The sequence below is a fragment of the Xenopus tropicalis genome, chromosome 10 (genome assembly GCF_000004195.4).
Source record: "Xenopus tropicalis strain Nigerian chromosome 10, UCB_Xtro_10.0, whole genome shotgun sequence".
NCBI lineage: Eukaryota > Metazoa > Chordata > Amphibia > Anura > Pipidae > Xenopus > Xenopus tropicalis.
Genome location: NC_030686.2, coordinates 3,586,714 through 3,603,382, shown reverse-complemented (window position 1 = coordinate 3,603,382; position 16,669 = coordinate 3,586,714). Strand labels below are relative to the sequence as shown.

The 16,669-nt window shown below is 47.2% G+C and overlaps 1 protein-coding gene across 2 annotated transcripts in view; it reads right to left on the bottom strand.

The window, feature by feature from the left end:
• Nucleotides 1-15,411, bottom strand: part of LOC100492690 (cadherin-like protein 26) — a 28,126-nt gene extending 12,715 nt beyond the window's left edge. For both annotated transcript variants that reach the window (XM_031894672.1, XM_031894673.1), the window contains exons 1-5: nucleotides 15,275-15,411; nucleotides 12,563-12,643; nucleotides 3,732-3,854; nucleotides 2,915-3,064; nucleotides 1,259-1,403 (exon numbers count right to left, since the gene is read on the bottom strand). In XM_031894672.1, coding sequence (XP_031750532.1) covers nucleotides 1,259-1,403; nucleotides 2,915-3,064; nucleotides 3,732-3,854; nucleotides 12,563-12,643; nucleotides 15,275-15,316 — 541 coding nt within the window. In that variant the 5' untranslated portion in view covers nucleotides 15,317-15,411. The remainder of the gene's footprint in view (nucleotides 1-1,258; nucleotides 1,404-2,914; nucleotides 3,065-3,731; nucleotides 3,855-12,562; nucleotides 12,644-15,274) is intronic.
• Nucleotides 15,412-16,669: the final 1,258 nt, after the last annotated feature.

The following is a 16,669-nucleotide window of genomic DNA, read 5'->3' as shown; positions in this document are numbered from 1 at the left end:
GGGCAAGATGGGGACAGTAGGGCAAGATGGAGACAGTAGGACAAGATGGGGACAGTAGGGCAAGATGGAGACAGTAGGGCAAGATGGAGACAGTAGGGCAAGATGGAGACAGTAGGGCAAGATGGAGACAGTAGGGCAAGATGGAGACAGTAGGGCAAGATGGGGACAGTAGGGCAAGATGGAGACAGTATGGCAAGATGGGGACAGTAGGGCAAGATGGAGACAGTAGGGCAAGATGGAGACAGTAGGACAAGATAGAGACAGTAGGGCAAGATGGAGACAGTAGGGCAAGATGGAAACAGAAGGCCAAGATGGAGACAGTAGGGCAAGATGGGAACAGTAGGGCAAGATGGAGACAGTAGGACAAGATGGGGACAGTAGGGCAAGAAGGAGACAGTAGGGCAAGATGGAAACAGAAGGCCAAGATGGAAACAGTAGGGCAAGATGGGGCCAGTAGGGCAAGATGGAGACAGTAGGACAAGATGGGGACAGTAGGGCAAGATGGAGACAGTAGGACAAGATGGAGACAGTAGGGCAAGATGGAGACAGTAGGACAAGATGGAGACAGTAGGAAAAGATGGAGACAGTAGGGCAAGATGGGGACAGTAGGGCAAGATGGAGACAGTAGGACAAGATGGAGACAGTAGGGCAAGATGGAGACAGTAGGGCAAGATGGAGACAGAAGGGCAAGATGGAGACAGTAGGACAAGATGGGGACAGTAGGGCAAGATGGAGACAGTAGGGCAAGATGGGGACAGTAGGGCAAGATGGAGACAGTAGGGCAAGATGGGGACAGTAGGGCAAGATGGAGACAGTAGGACAAGATGGAAACAGTAGGACAAGATGGGGACAGTAGGGCAAGATGGAGACAGTAGGACAAGATGGAGACAGTAGGCCCTGAGGCCCTTCAGATGCCCCAACATCCTCTGGTGCTTACTCTCAATGTAGTCATTTAAGTTGCTCTTCCCCTTAAATTAAAACAGTTTCTATTCTATTTTAAAGGGAATTAAGTCTTTTAAAATAGTTTTCTAAGAAAAGTGAAGGATAAAATAAGGAGGTGACTCATTTATTTGCAGCAATTTATAATGAGACTTGTGGCTTTTATCATTAGACTGGATAGTAATTAGGTTTGGGAAAGAAACATGTGAATCAGTGTGGCACCTCCTCCCTGTGCAATTAGCAGCCAGCAGAGAGGGGCAGGCAGGGTGACCCCGCGGTACGTTGGCAGATGGCGCGCAGACGTCTCGCCGTTTCCTACCTTGCATGCAGCTTTCATTAACGGGAACTTCATAGGAGCTTGAGCTGAACTCCGGGGCATTGTCATTAATGTCTATGACCTTGAGTTGGATTCCGAGTTTTGTACCCAATTTATTGGAGGTTTTGTTGATCGCGTGGAATTCCCACTGCAAGAGAAACAAAGTTCCGAAACGCGTTCGGAGCCGATTGAATGAAAAAAGGAGATTTTGGAAGTCGGAAGAAACGGAATTTAGGATGAAGCATCTGGGAAGGGAAAGACAAAATGGCAGATGGCAAGTTCTTCATAATTATGTGAGGGGAAGGGTGATTGGATTTAATTAGATGGAGGAAAGTAATGATACAAGAGCAGCAGAGCATCTTAGAGAAAGAACTTGTACTGGACCTAGAACATTGTGGGAATGATATACTGACTACCAACCCCCCCACCGGCAGCTACAGTATCACTAGAGGGGCTTCTTTGTGGCTCAAACTGCTGACGCATTCAGCGCTTTCGTGTTGACACGTTCTCTCTCACGGTCGGCTTCTCCCCATCTGGACGTTCTGCAGAGCTCGCAGTTTCAACTGTGTTTCATTTAATAATCTCCTTAATGTTCTCCTGCTCTGAGATTTGGGCAAGAGAATGATGTACTATACGTCCCAGTGAGATAGGGAGGCGGCAGTGCTATGGAGAGAAGGCCGCTTAGTCTCAGGCCAGCACCGAGCCTAGTCTAATATCCCAATATCATTGTCCAACCAACAATGTCCCGACATCTAGTGGGAACCTTCCTAGAAGGGTAGGGGCAGTTATAGCAGCAAATGGAGGGGCAACCCAACTGACCCCCTGTGGGATGAACTGGAGCCCAACTGTGAGCCTGACCCCCAACATCACCAGTATGGGTTTGATGAGATGGGAGTGGAAGAACCTGATCTCAACCCAACTGAACCCCTGTGGGATGAATTTGAACCACAAATGCGAGCCAGACCTGATCTCCAACATCACTGCCCAACCTCACTAATGCTCTTGTGGCTGAATAGGAGCAACTCCCAGCAACACTGTTCCAACATCTAGTGGGAACCTTCCCAGAAGGGTAGGGGCAGTTATAGCAGCAAGGGGAGGGGCAACCCAACTGAACCCCTGTGGAATGGAACCCCGACTGTGAGCCTGATCCCCAACATCACTGCCCAACCTCACTAATGCCCTTGTGGCTGAATGGGAGCAACTCCCAGCAACACTGTTCCAACATCTAGTGGGAACCTTCTCAGAAGGGCAGGGGCAGTTATAGCAGCAAAGAGAGGGGCAACCCAACTGAACCCCTGTGGGATGGAACCCCGACTGTGAGCCTGACCCCCAACATCACTGCCCAACCTCTTTAATGCCCTTGTGGCTGAATGGGAGCAACTCCCAGCAACACTGTTCCAACATCTAGTGGGAACCTTCCCAGAAGAGTAGGAAGCTGTTACTGCAGAAGAGGGAGGGGCAACATTATATACATCCCCTCGGTTTGGGAATAGGTTTGGGGGCAGATATTTGAACATCTTTTGACATATCCCAGTCTCAGTTCTATGAAGAATAAAGGACTGGGCTGGTGGCCATAATTATGTGAGGGGAAGGGTGATTAGATCGTGGATACTTGGCCCATCAGGAGCTGTAGATTCCCAATGGCCGAGGGTTACTCACGTGGAATACGGGTGTGACTTCAAAATCTACTTTATCATGCACGTAAATGTTTCCATTATCCTCGTTAATATGGAAAAGCCCCTTTGGTTCTTCATTGATTCCTTTGCCCTGAAGTTTATAACGGAGCTGGGCCCCATCTTCCATGTTGACCTGCCAGAGAAAAAAGAAGTTTTGCAACAGAGATAGAAGCCAAATAGTTAGTATAGTGGAATGAACTAGAACTATGTGATTGGGTTTCCCCTTTTGCCCCTACAGGAGCCCCAGTAATGCTATGGGGGTAACACTATCACAGGGGTTGGGCTGGGGGATGATGGGGGGGTATATTTGTAGTTGGTGTAGGTTCTGCTTTCTGTTGTTGAGCTCAATAACTCATATGGGACAGGACATGCCTAAGGGCAGTCATAAAAACCAAGCTCGCAAAATAACCAGAAGAACAGATGGAACTGAAACTACAAACAAAGGTGAAACTAAAGAGGAGAATAAAAGTTACTCCTACTCTCTAAATCTCATTCCTATGGGTAGGAGCTTCCATGTTGCTTTTCTCAGCTGAAAACCCTCAGCTTTGATTGGCTGGAGGTTAGCATAGCATCCATGGGGTGGCCAATTGCATGTAAGATACACGGCATATGGCCTTGGGAAGTGGTCTCCATACCTACAAAATAACTAAATATGGCGGCACGGACTGTGGGAACCAGTGATATTGCCATGAATACGTATTCATACAGAGGTATAACTCAGTTCTGAAAGAAATAACAGATAATAGTGCTAAATGCCACCAGGGGGTACAAAGTAAATAAATAATTCACTATAAGCTTACGGTGCCAATTAGCTTTGGGTAGGGACCGGGCAGCTCCTCCTGTATCTCGAATGCATCAATAATCCAGGCTCGTCGCTGGCGGCTAGAGGTACCTCTCTTCATATGATAATAATGATAAGACTCCTGTGGAACATAGAAAATGTTAGTTAATCAGTTATATTAATATAATGATATCAAGTGTTACTGCCTTGCCCTACTGTCTCCATCTTGCCCTACTGTCTCCATCTTGCCCTACTGTCTCCATCTTGCCCTACTGTCTCCATCTTGCCCTAATGTCCCATCTTGCCCTACTGTCCCCATCTTGCCCTAATGTCCCATCTTGCCCTACTGTCCCCATCTTGCCCTAATGTCCCATCTTGCCCTAATGTCCCCATCTTGTCCTAATGTCTCCATCTTGTCCTACTGTCTCCATCTTGTCCTACTGTCTCCATCTTGCCCTAATGTCTCCATCTTGCCCTACTGTCCCATCTTGCCCTACTGTCTCCATCTTGCCCTACTGTCTCCATCTTGTCCTACTGTCTCCATCTTGCCCTAATGTCTCCATCTTGCCCTACTGTCCCATCTTGCCCTACTGTCTCCATCTTGCCCTACTGTCCCATCTTGTCCTACTGTCTCCATCTTGCCCTACTGTCCCATCTTGTCCTACTGTCTCCATCTTGCCCTACTGTCCCATCTTGCCCTAATGTCTCCATCTTGCCCTACTGTCCCATCTTGCCCTACTGTCCCCATCTTGCCCTACTGTCCCCATCTTGCCCTGCTGTCCCATCTTGCCCTACTGTCCCCATCTTGCCCTGCTGTCCCATCTTGCCCTACTGTCCCATCTTGCCCTACTGTCCCCATCTTGCCCTACTGTCCCCATCTTGCCCTACTGTCCCATCTTGCCCTAATGTCTCCATCTTGCCCTACTGTCCCATCTTGCCCTACTGTCCCCATCTTGCCCTACTGTCCCCATCTTGCCCTACTGTCCCATCTTGCCCTACTGTCTCCATCTTGTCCTACTGTCCCATCTTGCCCTACTGTCCCATCTTGCCTTACTGTCTCCATCTTGTCCTACTGTCCCATCTTGCCCTACTGTCCCATCTTGCCCTACTGTCTCCATCTTGCCCTACTGTCTCCATCTTGCCCTACTGTCCCATCTTGCCCTACTGTCTCCATCTTGCCCTACTGTCTCCATCTTGCCCTACTGTCTCCATCTTGCCCTACTGTCCCATCTTGTCCTACTGTCTCCATCTTGCCCTACTGTCTCCATCTTGCCCTACTGTCCCCATCTTGTCCTACTGTCTCCATCTTGCCCTACTGTCTCCATCTTGCCCTACTGTCTCCATCTTGCCCTACTGTCTCCATTTTGCCCTACTGTCTCCATTTTACCCAACTTGTCCCCGTTTGCCCTACTATATTTGCCGTTCCACATTCTTCGTAACCTATAATTACTGCTTTGTGGGGGTTTGCAGGTTACATTATTTCACAACTAAAGTAAGTTACCCTTATTTAACCCCCTATAGACAGCTCTGTGCATACTCTTGCTTCACCTACCAGTCAAAACACCTGATTTATTTGCCTGTACCAGTTATCTCAGAAATTTTCTGGAGTCACAAGTTTACAGTGCCTCGGAGCATTGCAGGTGCTGGAACGCAGAACCCTGTCTTGTAGAGTAACTATACAGCTTAAAGGAAAAGTAATCCTATAGTACAAAGTGCTTTTCATAGCAGGGACATACATACAAACATGAGTAAATATATATAAGAGATGTTTCTGTAACTATTTAAGGAGGCATTTTCCTAGGTACATGAGGCTTTCTATCACCACTCGTCCATAGTAGCAGTGGGGGGATAATAGCCTCTGGGAAGGGACTGGGGCTGTGGGATAGCAGGTATAGTAGGGAGAGATGGTGTCTATAGTAGCAGTGGGATAATAGCCTCTGGGAAGGGACTGGGGCTGTGGGATAGCAGGTATAGTAGGGAGAGATGGTGCCTATAGTAGCAGTGGGATAATAGCCTCTGGGAAGGGACTGGGGCTGTGGGATAGCAGGTATAGTAGGGAGAGATGGTGCCTATAGTAGCAGTGGGGGGGATAATAGCCTCTGGGAAGGGACTGGGGCTGTGGGATAGCAGGTATAGTAGGGAGAGATAGTGCCTATAGTAGCAGTGGGGGGATAATAGCCTCTGGGAAGGGACTGGGGCTGTGGGATAGCAGGTATAGTAGGGAGAGATGGTGCCTATAGTAGCAGTGGGGGGATAATAGCCTCTGGGAAGGGACTGGGGCTGTGGGATAGCAGGTATAGTAGGGGGAGATGGTGCTTATAGTAGCAGTGGGGGGATAATAGCCTCTGGGAAGGGACTGGGGCTGTGGGATAGCAGGTATAGTAGGGAGAGATGGTGCCTATAGTAGCAGTGGGGGGGATAATAGCCTCTGGGAAGGGACTGGGGCTGTGGGATAGCAGGTATAGTAGGGAGAGATGGTGCCTATAGTAGCAGTGGGGGGATAATAGCCTCTGGGAAGGGACTGGGGCTGTGGGATAGCAGGTATAGTAGGGAGAGATGGTGCCTATAGTAGCAGTGGGGGGATAATAGCCTCTGGGAAGGGACTGGGGCTGTGGGATAGCAGGTATAGTAGGGAGAGATGGTGCTTATAGTAGCAGTGGGGGGGATAATAGCCTCTGGGAAGGGACTGGGGCTGTGGGATAGCAGATATAGTAGGGAGAGATGGTGCCTATAGTAGCAGTGGGGGGATAATAGCCTCTGGGAAGGGACTGGGGCTGTGGGATAGCAGGTATAGTAGGGAGAGATGGTGCCTATAGTAGCAGTGGGGGGGATAATAGCCTCTGGGAAGGGACTGGGGCTGTGGGATAGCAGGTATAGTAGGGGGAGATGGTGCTTATAGTAGCAGTGGGGGGATAATAGCCTCTGGGAAGGGACTGGGGCTGTGGGATAGCAGGTATAGTAGGGAGAGATGGTGCCTATAGTAGCAGTGGGGGGGATAATAGCCTCTGGGAAGGGACTGGGGCTGTGGGATAGCAGGTATAGTAGGGAGAGATGGTGCCTATAGTAGCAGTGGGATAATAGCCTCTGGGAAGGGACTGGGGCTGTGGGATAGCAGATATAGTAGGGAGAGATGGTGCCTATAGTAGCAGTGGGGGGATAATAGCCTCTGGGAAGGGACTGGGGCTGTGGGATAGCAGGTATAGTAGGGAGAGATGGTGCCTATAGTAGCAGTGGGATAATAGCCTCTGGGAAGGGACTGGGGCTGTGGGATAGCAGGTATAGTAGGGAGAGATGGTGCCTATAGTAGCAGTGGGGGGATAATAGCCTCTGGGAAGGGACTGGGGCTGTGGGATAGCAGGTATAGTAGGGAGAGATGGTGCCTATAGTAGCAGTGGGGGGATAATAGCCTCTGGGAAGGGACTGGGGCTGTGGGATAGCAGGTATAGTAGGGAGAGATGGTGGCTATAGTACACAGTATGGTCCTTCCACCATAGGAATAGATATGGTTGGTGTTGACCTTCTTGTATAAATAATGTGTTTGGGGAGTTGGCCAATTGCGGGAACTGTAGGTTCGAGCCAATAAAATTCCCCAGGGAAGTCTCTACAGGGGCTTTAACCTGACGGACAAGTTCATCAGCATTTCTTGCATTTTCCTTCATTCAGTATTGACACTTATAGGAGTGACATCAATCACATGAGGCGGCAGTTACATTCCAGCCATGGCGGCCGGTTGGGTTTTACTACAGACAATACACGGTATCCAGATTTAATGAAACTGGAGCAAATTAGAGAGTCACTTAGCAACCAGAGGCAATTACACAAATAGAGCCGTTAGTAACATAAAGATCGACTCCTAGAACAACGGGAAAAGTTCTGTTTATTAGATTAGTGTTAAATATTCTATATATTCAGTTCTACTCCCCCCCCCCCAGGGATAAGGTTCTAGAATGTCTATATGCCACAATCTGTTCTCCCCATTAAATCACTGATTATTACTGATGAGCGAATCTGTCCCATTTCCCAATATAAAGGGCAGAATCCCGCGATTGTAGGAAAGTAGAGAGGCCCAATATAAAGGGCAGAATCCCGCGATTGTAGGAAAGTAGAGAGGCCCAATATAAAGGGTAGAATCCCGAGACTGTAGGAAAGTAGAGAGGCCCAATATAAAGGGTAGAATCCCGCGACTGTAAGAAAGTAGAGAGGCCCAATATAAAGGGTAGAATCCCGAGACTGTAGGAAAGTAGAGAGGCCCAATATAAAGGGTAGAATCCCGAGACTGTAGGAAAGTAGAGAGGCCCAATATAAAGGGTAGAATCCCGCGACTGTAGGAAAGTAGAGAGGCCCAATATAAAGGGCAGAATCCAGCGACTGTAAGAAAGTAGAGAGGCCCAATATAAAGGGCAGAATCCAGTGACTGTAAGAAAGTAGAGAGGCCCAATATAAAGGGCAGAATCCCGCGACTGTAAGAAAGTAGAGAGGCCCAATATAAAGGGCAGAATCCCGCGACTGTAGGAAAGTAGAGAGGCCCAATATAAAGGGCAGAATCCCGCGACTGTAAGAAAGTAGAGAGGCCCAATATAAAGGGCAGAATCCCGCGACTGTAAGAAAGTAGAGAGGCCCAATATAAAGGGCAGAATCCCGCGACTGTAAGAAAGTAGAGAGGCCCAATATAAAGGGTAGAATCCCGCGACTGTAAGAACGTAGAGAGGCCCAATATAAAGGGCAGAATCCCGCGACTGTAAGAAAGTAGAGAGGCCCAATATAAAGGGCAGAATCCCGTGACTGTAAGAAAGTAGAGAGGCCCAATATAAAGGGCAGAATCCCGTGACTGTAAGAAAGTAGAGAGGCCCAATATAAAGGGCAGAATCCCGTGACTGTAAGAAAGTAGAGAGGCCCAATATAAAGGGCAGAATCCCGTGACTGTAAGAAAGTAGAGAGGCCCAATATAAAGGGCAGAATCCCGTGACTGTAAGAAAGTAGAGAGGCCCAATATAAAGGGCAGAATCCCGCGACTGTAGGAAAGTAGAGAGGCCCAATATAAAGGGCAGAATCCCGCGACTGTAAGAAAGTAGAGAGGCCCAATATAAAGGGCAGAATCCCGCGACTGTAAGAAAGTAGAGAGGCCCAATATAAAGGGCAGAATCCCGCGACTGTAAGAAAGTAGAGAGGCCCAATATAAAGGGCAGAATCCCGCGACTGTAAGAAAGTAGAGAGGCCCAATATAAAGGGCAGAATCCCGTGACTGTAAGAAAGTAGAGAGGCCCAATATAAAGGGCAGAATCCCGTGACTGTAAGAAAGTAGAGAGGCCCAATATAAAGGGCAGAATCCCGTGACTGTAGGAAAGTAGAGAGGCCCAATATAAAGGGCAGAATCCCGTGACTTTAAGAAAGTAGAGAGGCCCAATATAAAGGGCAGAATCCCGTGACTGTAGGAAAGTAGAGAGGCCCAATATAAAGGGCAGAATCCCGTGACTGTAAGAAAGTAGAGAGGCCCAATATAAAGGGTAGAATCCCGCGACTGTAAGAAAGTAGAGAGGCCCAATATAAAGGGCAGAATCCCGAGACTGTAAGAAAGTAGAGAGGCTCAATATAAAGGGCAGAATCCCGTGACTGTAAGAAAGTAGAGAGGCCCAATATAAAGGGTAGAATCCCGAGACTGTAAGAAAGTAGAGAGGCCCAATATAAAGGGTAGAATCCCGCGACTGTAAGAAAGTAGAGAGGCCCAATATAAAGGGCAGAATCCCGAGACTGTAAGAAAGTAGAGAGGCTCAATATAAAGGGCAGAATCCCGTGACTGTAAGAAAGTAGAGAGGCCCAATATAAAGGGTAGAATCCCGCGACTGTAAGAAAGTAGAGAGGCCCAATATAAAGGGTAGAATCCTGTGACTGTAGGAAAGTAGAGAGGCCCAATATAAAGGGTAGAATCCCATGACTGTAGGAAAGTAGAGAGGCCCAATATAAAGGGCAGAATCCCATGACTGTAGGAAAGTAGAGAGGCCCAATATAAAGGGCAGAATCCCATGACTGTAGGAAAGTAGAGAGGCCCAATATAAAGGGTAGAATCCCATGACTGTAGGAAAGTAGAGAGGCCCAATATAAAGGGCAGAATCCCATGACTGTAGGAAAGTAGAGAGGCCCAATATAAAGGGCAGAATCCCATGACTGTAGGAAAGTAGAGAGGCCAATATAAAGGGCAGAATCCCGTGACTGTAAGAAAGTAGAGAGGCCCAATATAAAGGGCAGAATCCCGCGACTGTAAGAAAGTAGAGAGGCCCAATATAAAGGGCAGAATCCCGTGACTGTAAGAAAGTAGAGAGGCCCAATATAAAGGGCAGAATCCCGCGACTGTAGGAAAGTAGAGAGGCCCAATATAAAGGGCAGAATCCCGCGACTGTAAGAAAGTAGAGAGGCCCAATATAAAGGGCAGAATCCCGCGACTGTAGGAAAGTAGAGAGGCCCAATATAAAGGGCAGAATCCCGTGACTGTAAGAAAGTAGAGAGGCCCAATATAAAGGGCAGAATCCCGTGACTGTAAGAAAGTAGAGAGGCCCAATATAAAGGGCAGAATCCCGCGACTGTAGGAAAGTAGAGAGGCCCAATATAAAGGGCAGAATCCCGCGACTGTAAGAAAGTAGAGAGACCCAATATAAAGGGTAGAGTCACATGACTATTCTGCCCATCAGAGTTCAATATCTGTTTTATATAAAAAGATTTGTGCTCATTGGCCGACTAATAAAGATTAATTAGAACATTACTTTAGAGTAACGGAGTTGACACAAGAGGCAGCCGCGCAGTAAATAGCTGTCACTCGCAGTCTGTCTCATTCCTCCCTTAATTGAATTTGAGCAGACTGTACCAATCTTTTTTTTTGTTGTTGTTTGACAGAACAGTGCTAGAATATTCCCCACCCCCTTCCGCATATGTTCCGTCGCTACATTTTGGAGAAATAACGGGTCTGATTGAAAAAGCTCATTCTGTCAATTTGCTCTCACATTAAATATAAATCACTTCTGGCACAAAAATTAATAAAATGTGCGGAAACGAAGAGTCTTTGTCTGAGGCAACAACTCTGCCCTTCTGAGATAATTCTATGGGGAAACATCCGTAGGAACATTCCTTCTGTCCTCCTTCCCATATGTATAAATACAAATATACAGAGAGGGAATGTTCTGGGCACACAATAAGCTGTACCCCCATACTGTACTGTCTAAGGGAAACACTATGGCACCCCCTACCCATATGTATAAATACAAATATACAGAGAAGGAATGTTCTGGGCACACAATAAGCTGTACCCCCATACTGTACTGTCTAAGGGAAACACTATGGCACCCCTACCCATATGTATAAATACAAATATACAGAGAAGGAATGTTCTGGGCACACAATAAGCTGTACCCCCATACTGTACTGTCTAAGGGAAACACTATGGCACCCCCTACCCATATGTATAAATACAAATATACAGAGAAGGAATGTTCTGGGCACACAATAAGCTGTACCCCCATACTGTACTGTCTAAGGGAAACACTATGGCACCTCCTACCCATATGTATAAATACAAATATACAGAGAAGGAATGTTCTGGGCACACAATAAGCTGTACCCCCATACTGTACTGTCTAAGGGAAACACTATGGCACCCCCTACCCATATGTATAAATACAAATATACAGAGAAGGAATGTTCTGGGCACACAATAAGCTGTACCCCATACTGTACTGTCTAAGGGAAACACTATGGCACCTCCTACCCATATGTATAAATACAAATATACAGAGAAGGAATGTTCTGGGCACACAATAAGCTGTACCCCCATACTGTACTGTCTAAGGGAAACACTATGGCACCTCCTACCCATATGTATAAATACAAATATACAGAGAAGGAATGTTCTGGGCACACAATAAGCTGTACCCCCATACTGTACTGTCTAAGGGAAACACTATGGCACCCCCTACCCATATGTATAAATACAAATATACAGAGAAGGAATGTTCTGGGCACACAATAAGCTGTACCCCCATACTGTACTGTCTAAGGGAAACACTATGGCACCCCCCACCCATATGTATAAATACAAATATACAGAGAAGGAATGTTCTGGGCACACAATAAGCTGTATCCCCATACTGTACTGTCTAAGGGAAACACTATGGCACCCCCTACCCATATGTATAAATACAAATATACAGAAGGAATGTTCTTTGAGGATGACTATACCCTCTTTAATTGGACGTTAAGCCCTATTTATGGGAAGGAACACTCGTTGCTCTATGATTGGGCACATGAAGAATTTCAGCCAAGTTGCTGAAGACAAACCAATTCTCACACTGTTCCCTAATAGAGAGTAACGAGTATCACCAAGGAGATTATTTACTTCCCCGTTGGGTTCTTTTTCTTTAAAAGTGGAATATTTAAGAGAAAATAAATATATAAGTGACAGGTATATGTATTATCCCTAATGTGATTAGAGAACCAACCAACGCTCAACGGTCAACGTCTACGGGTCAAGCTGCTTCTCATAGACCCATCAGCCCCCCCTGGTGGGGAGCGACGCCCCCGGCAACAGCATTCGAAGACCCCCCCCCAATCATTTCCAAATCGTTATCTGCTAATTCTTTTACTCGTTAGTTGGGAAGATCTATATATTGCAGTTCTGTGTGGGCTTCCCACCGGCAAATGTGTTTCTTTCATTACGGAACCAGATGTTATTTAACCCAATGGGGGTTTATATATCAAAGAATATTCCGAGGGCTCAGTGTGAGTCCAGTTTGCATAGAAGCTTTCTGATTGACGTTAGTAGGCGCCGTATGTTCGGAATATTCTGAATTTCTTTTCCCTATGTACCTTGACTCCTGAGCGCCGAATCCTGATTTTGGCCAGAGGGGAAGGGGGCTGATCCTGAAGGGATGATCCAGCGATGAAGATCTGGAAAGATAAAATAAAAGATAAATAAAGATATTTTACTTTACTGCTGCGCTGCAAGTTGGAGTGATAGCAGCTCCCAGTAGGTATCAGAATAGCACTCAATAGTAAGAAATCCAAGTCCGGCTTGGGACTCCTCCAGTTACATGGGAGTAGGAGAAACAATAGGTTAGCTGAAAGCAGTTCTAATGTGTAGCGCTGGCTGAAAGCTCAGACTCAGGCACACTTTACTGCTGCGCTGCAAGTTGGAGTGATATCCCCCCCCCCTCCCCCCCAGCAGCCGATCAGCAGAACAATGGGAAGGGAGCAAGATAGCAGCTCCCAGTAGGTATCAGAATAGCACTCAATAGTAAGAAATCCAAGTCCGGCTTGGGACTCCTCCAGTTACATGGGAGTAGGAGAAACAATAGGTTAGCTGAAAGCAGTTCTAATGTGTAGCGCTGGCTGAAAGCTCAGCTTTACAGCTTTTACATTATGTGCATATATGATATGGGGGTTACACTGTGACAGTGGGGGGGGGGGGAAAGATGGGGGGTATATCTGTGCCTATATATTATACAGTTGCATTATGTGCATATATGATATGGGGGTTACACTGTGACAGTGGGGGGGGGGCTGGGGGAAAGATGGGGGGTATATCTGTGCCTATATATTATACAGTTACATTATGTGCATATATGATATGGGGGTTACACTGTGACAGTGGGGGGGGCTGGGGGAAAGATGGGGGGTATATCTGTGCCTATATATTATACAGTTACATTATGTGCATATATGATATGGGGGTTACACTGTGACAGTGGGGGGGGGGGGGCTGGGGGAAAGATGGGGGGTATTTCTGTGCCTATATATTATACAGGTATGTTAAACAGGCAGAAGCCTAGCTGTGACCTTGCATAGATGCCAGTATTTGCCCCGGGGGTATATTCTACTACAAACCCAGAGAGACAAGAACAAACAGGGATATACAATGACCTGGGGGGGAAGACAATGCTCTGATGTTCCCTACGTGCCTGAGCCTGAATGCTCCTCAGTTTATTACTCTTTGTTACTCTGAGCCCCGGTGAAGGGGCAATTATTTCTCCCCTGGGAATGACATTGACATTGTTCCTTTCAAAGTCTAAGCGACACCTACATTTCTGTGTCTGGGGGACTGACCCAAATGCACTATTTTACCCCAGGGGCTTCCAAATAAAAAAATGTTCTCCATCAAAAACTGTTGGGGCATTTGTAGTTTTTCTGTCTGCGCCTCTACGTGTCCATTTAATGTGAAATGTGTTTTTCCTTTTGTTATTGCAGTTCTATGAGTGACTCAAGTTCTGTACTCTGTGCCCCCTTCTGGCTACCAAGGGTATTACATATGATGTACGTGTATCCTTATAGGGCATGTTACATAGATAAAGTGCCACTAAACACAGGTGAATGGAGGAGCCTGCACTGTAGAGCTTACAATCTAATTAGTTGAGAAATATTTAGAAGCCAATATATGTTCTGGGCACACAATAAGCTGTACCCCCATACTGTACTGTCAAAGGGAAACACTATGGCACCCCCTACCCATATGTATAAATACAAATATACAGAGAAGGAATATTCTGGGCACACAATAAGCTGTATCCCCATACTGTACTGTCTAAGGGAAACACTATGGCACCCCCTACCCATATGTATAAATACAAATATACAGAGAAGGAATGTTCTGGGCACACAATAAGCTGTACCCCCATACTGTACTGTCTAAGGGAAACACTATGGCACCCCCTACCCATATGTATAAATACAAATATACAGAGAAGGAATGCTCTGGGCACACAATAAGCTGTACCCCCATACTGTACTGTCTAAGGGAAACACTATGGCACCCCCTACCCATATGTATAAATACTAATATACAGAGTAGGAATGTTCTGGGCACACAATAAGCTGTACCCCATACTGTACTGTCTAAGGGAAACACTATGGCACCCCCTACCCATATGTATAAATACAAATATACAGAGAAGGAATGTTCTGGGCACACAATAAGCTGTACCCCCATACTGTACTGTCTAAGGGAAACACTATGGCACCTCCCTCCCATATGTATAAATACAAATATACAGAGAAGGAATGTTCTGGGCACACAATAAGCTGTACCCCCATACTGTACTGTCTAAGGGAAACACTATGGCACCCCTACCCATATGTATAAATACAAATATACAGAGAAGGAATGTTCTGGCACACAATAAGCTGTACCCCCATACTGTACTGTCTAAGGGAAACACTATGGCACCCCCTACCCATATGTATAAATACAAATATACAGAAGGAATGTTCTGGGCACACAATAAGCTGTACCCCCATACTGTACTGTCTAAGGGAAACACTATGGCACCCCCTACCCATATGTATAAATACAAATATACAGAAGGAATGTTCTGGGCACACAATAAGCTGTACCCCCATACTGTACTGTCTAAGGGAAACACTATGGCACCCCCTACCCATATGTATAAATACAAATATACAGAGAAGGAATGTTCTGGGCACACAATAACCTTTACCCCCTATACTAGATAGATATATTGATCCATCGTTAAAAAATTGGTTTTGTAAGTATATTATCTCTGAATTTAAAAGGAATGTTCTTACCAAAGTCCCCAGGAGTATCTGCAGGTTAGTAGCTGCCTCCATGGTTAGGCTTAAACTTGCACTTGGACCGAGATTCTTTTCATGTGTGCTCACATCCCCCGCTGACCTGCACTGACACCTCACAGGGTGTATAGTAAGGCAAGAGGGAGCCTGGGATGGGCAAACAGGCTGAGAGCAGGTAGGAAAGGTGTAATTTTAGAGTCAAGTCCCTCCTCCCCTCGGGATACGGGCGCACCGGCCTGGCTCTGTCACTGCTGCACCTTTATGGAAAATATCAGTCCAAAACTTCCCAAGGGGCTAAAGGGGTGTATAGTGGTGCCCTGTGATGCTTATGGGGTGTATAGTGGGTCCCTGTGTGGCTTATGGGGTGTATAGTGGTGCCCTGTGAGGCTTATGGGGTGTATAGTGGGTCCCTGTGAGGCTTATGGGGTGTATAGTGGGTCCCTGTGTGGCTTATGGGGTGCATAGTGGTGCCCTGTGAGGCTTATGGGGTGTATAGTGGGTCCCTGTGAGGCTTATGGGGTGTATAGTGGGTCCCTGTGAGGCTTATGGGGTGTATAGTGGTGCCCTGTTAGGCTTATGGGGTGTATAGTGGGTCCCTGTGAGGCTTATGGGGTGCATAGTGGGTCCCTGTGTGGCTTATGGGGTGCATAGTGGTGCCCTGTGAGGCTTATGGGGTGTATAGTGGTGCCCTGTGAGGCTTATGGGGTGTATAGTGGGTCCCTGTGATGCTTATGGGGTGTATAGTGGGTCCCTGTGTGGCTTATGGGGTGTATAGTGGTGCCCTGTGAGGCTTATGGGGTGCATAGTGGTGCCCTGTGAGGCTTATGGGGTGCATAGTGGTGCCCTGTGAGGCTTATGGGGTGTATAGTGGTGCCCTGTGAGGCTTATGGGGTGCATAGTGGGTCCCTGTGAGGCTTATGGGGTGCATAGTGGGTCCCTGTGTGGCTTATGGGGTGCATAGTGGTGCCCTGTGAGGCTTATGGGGTGTATAGTGGTGCCCTGTGAGGCTTATGGGGTGTATAGTGGGTCCCTGTGAGGCTTATGGGGTGCATAGTGGGTCCCTGTGTGGCTTATGGGGTGCATAGTGGTGCCCTGTGAGGCTTATGGGGTGTATAGTGGGTCCCTGTGAGGCTTATGGGGTGTATAGTGGGTCCCTGTGAGGCTTATGGGGTGTATAGTGGTGCCCTGTGAGGCTTATGGGGTGCATAGTGGGGCCCTGTGTGGCTTATGGGGTGTATAGTGGTGCCCTGTGAGGCTTATGGGGTGTATAGTGGTGCCCTGTGTGGCTTAGGGGGTGCATAGTGGTGCCCTGTGAGGCTTATGGGTTGCATAGTGGTGCCCTGTGAGGCTTATGGGGTGCATAGTGGTGCCCTGTGAGGCTTATGGGGTGCA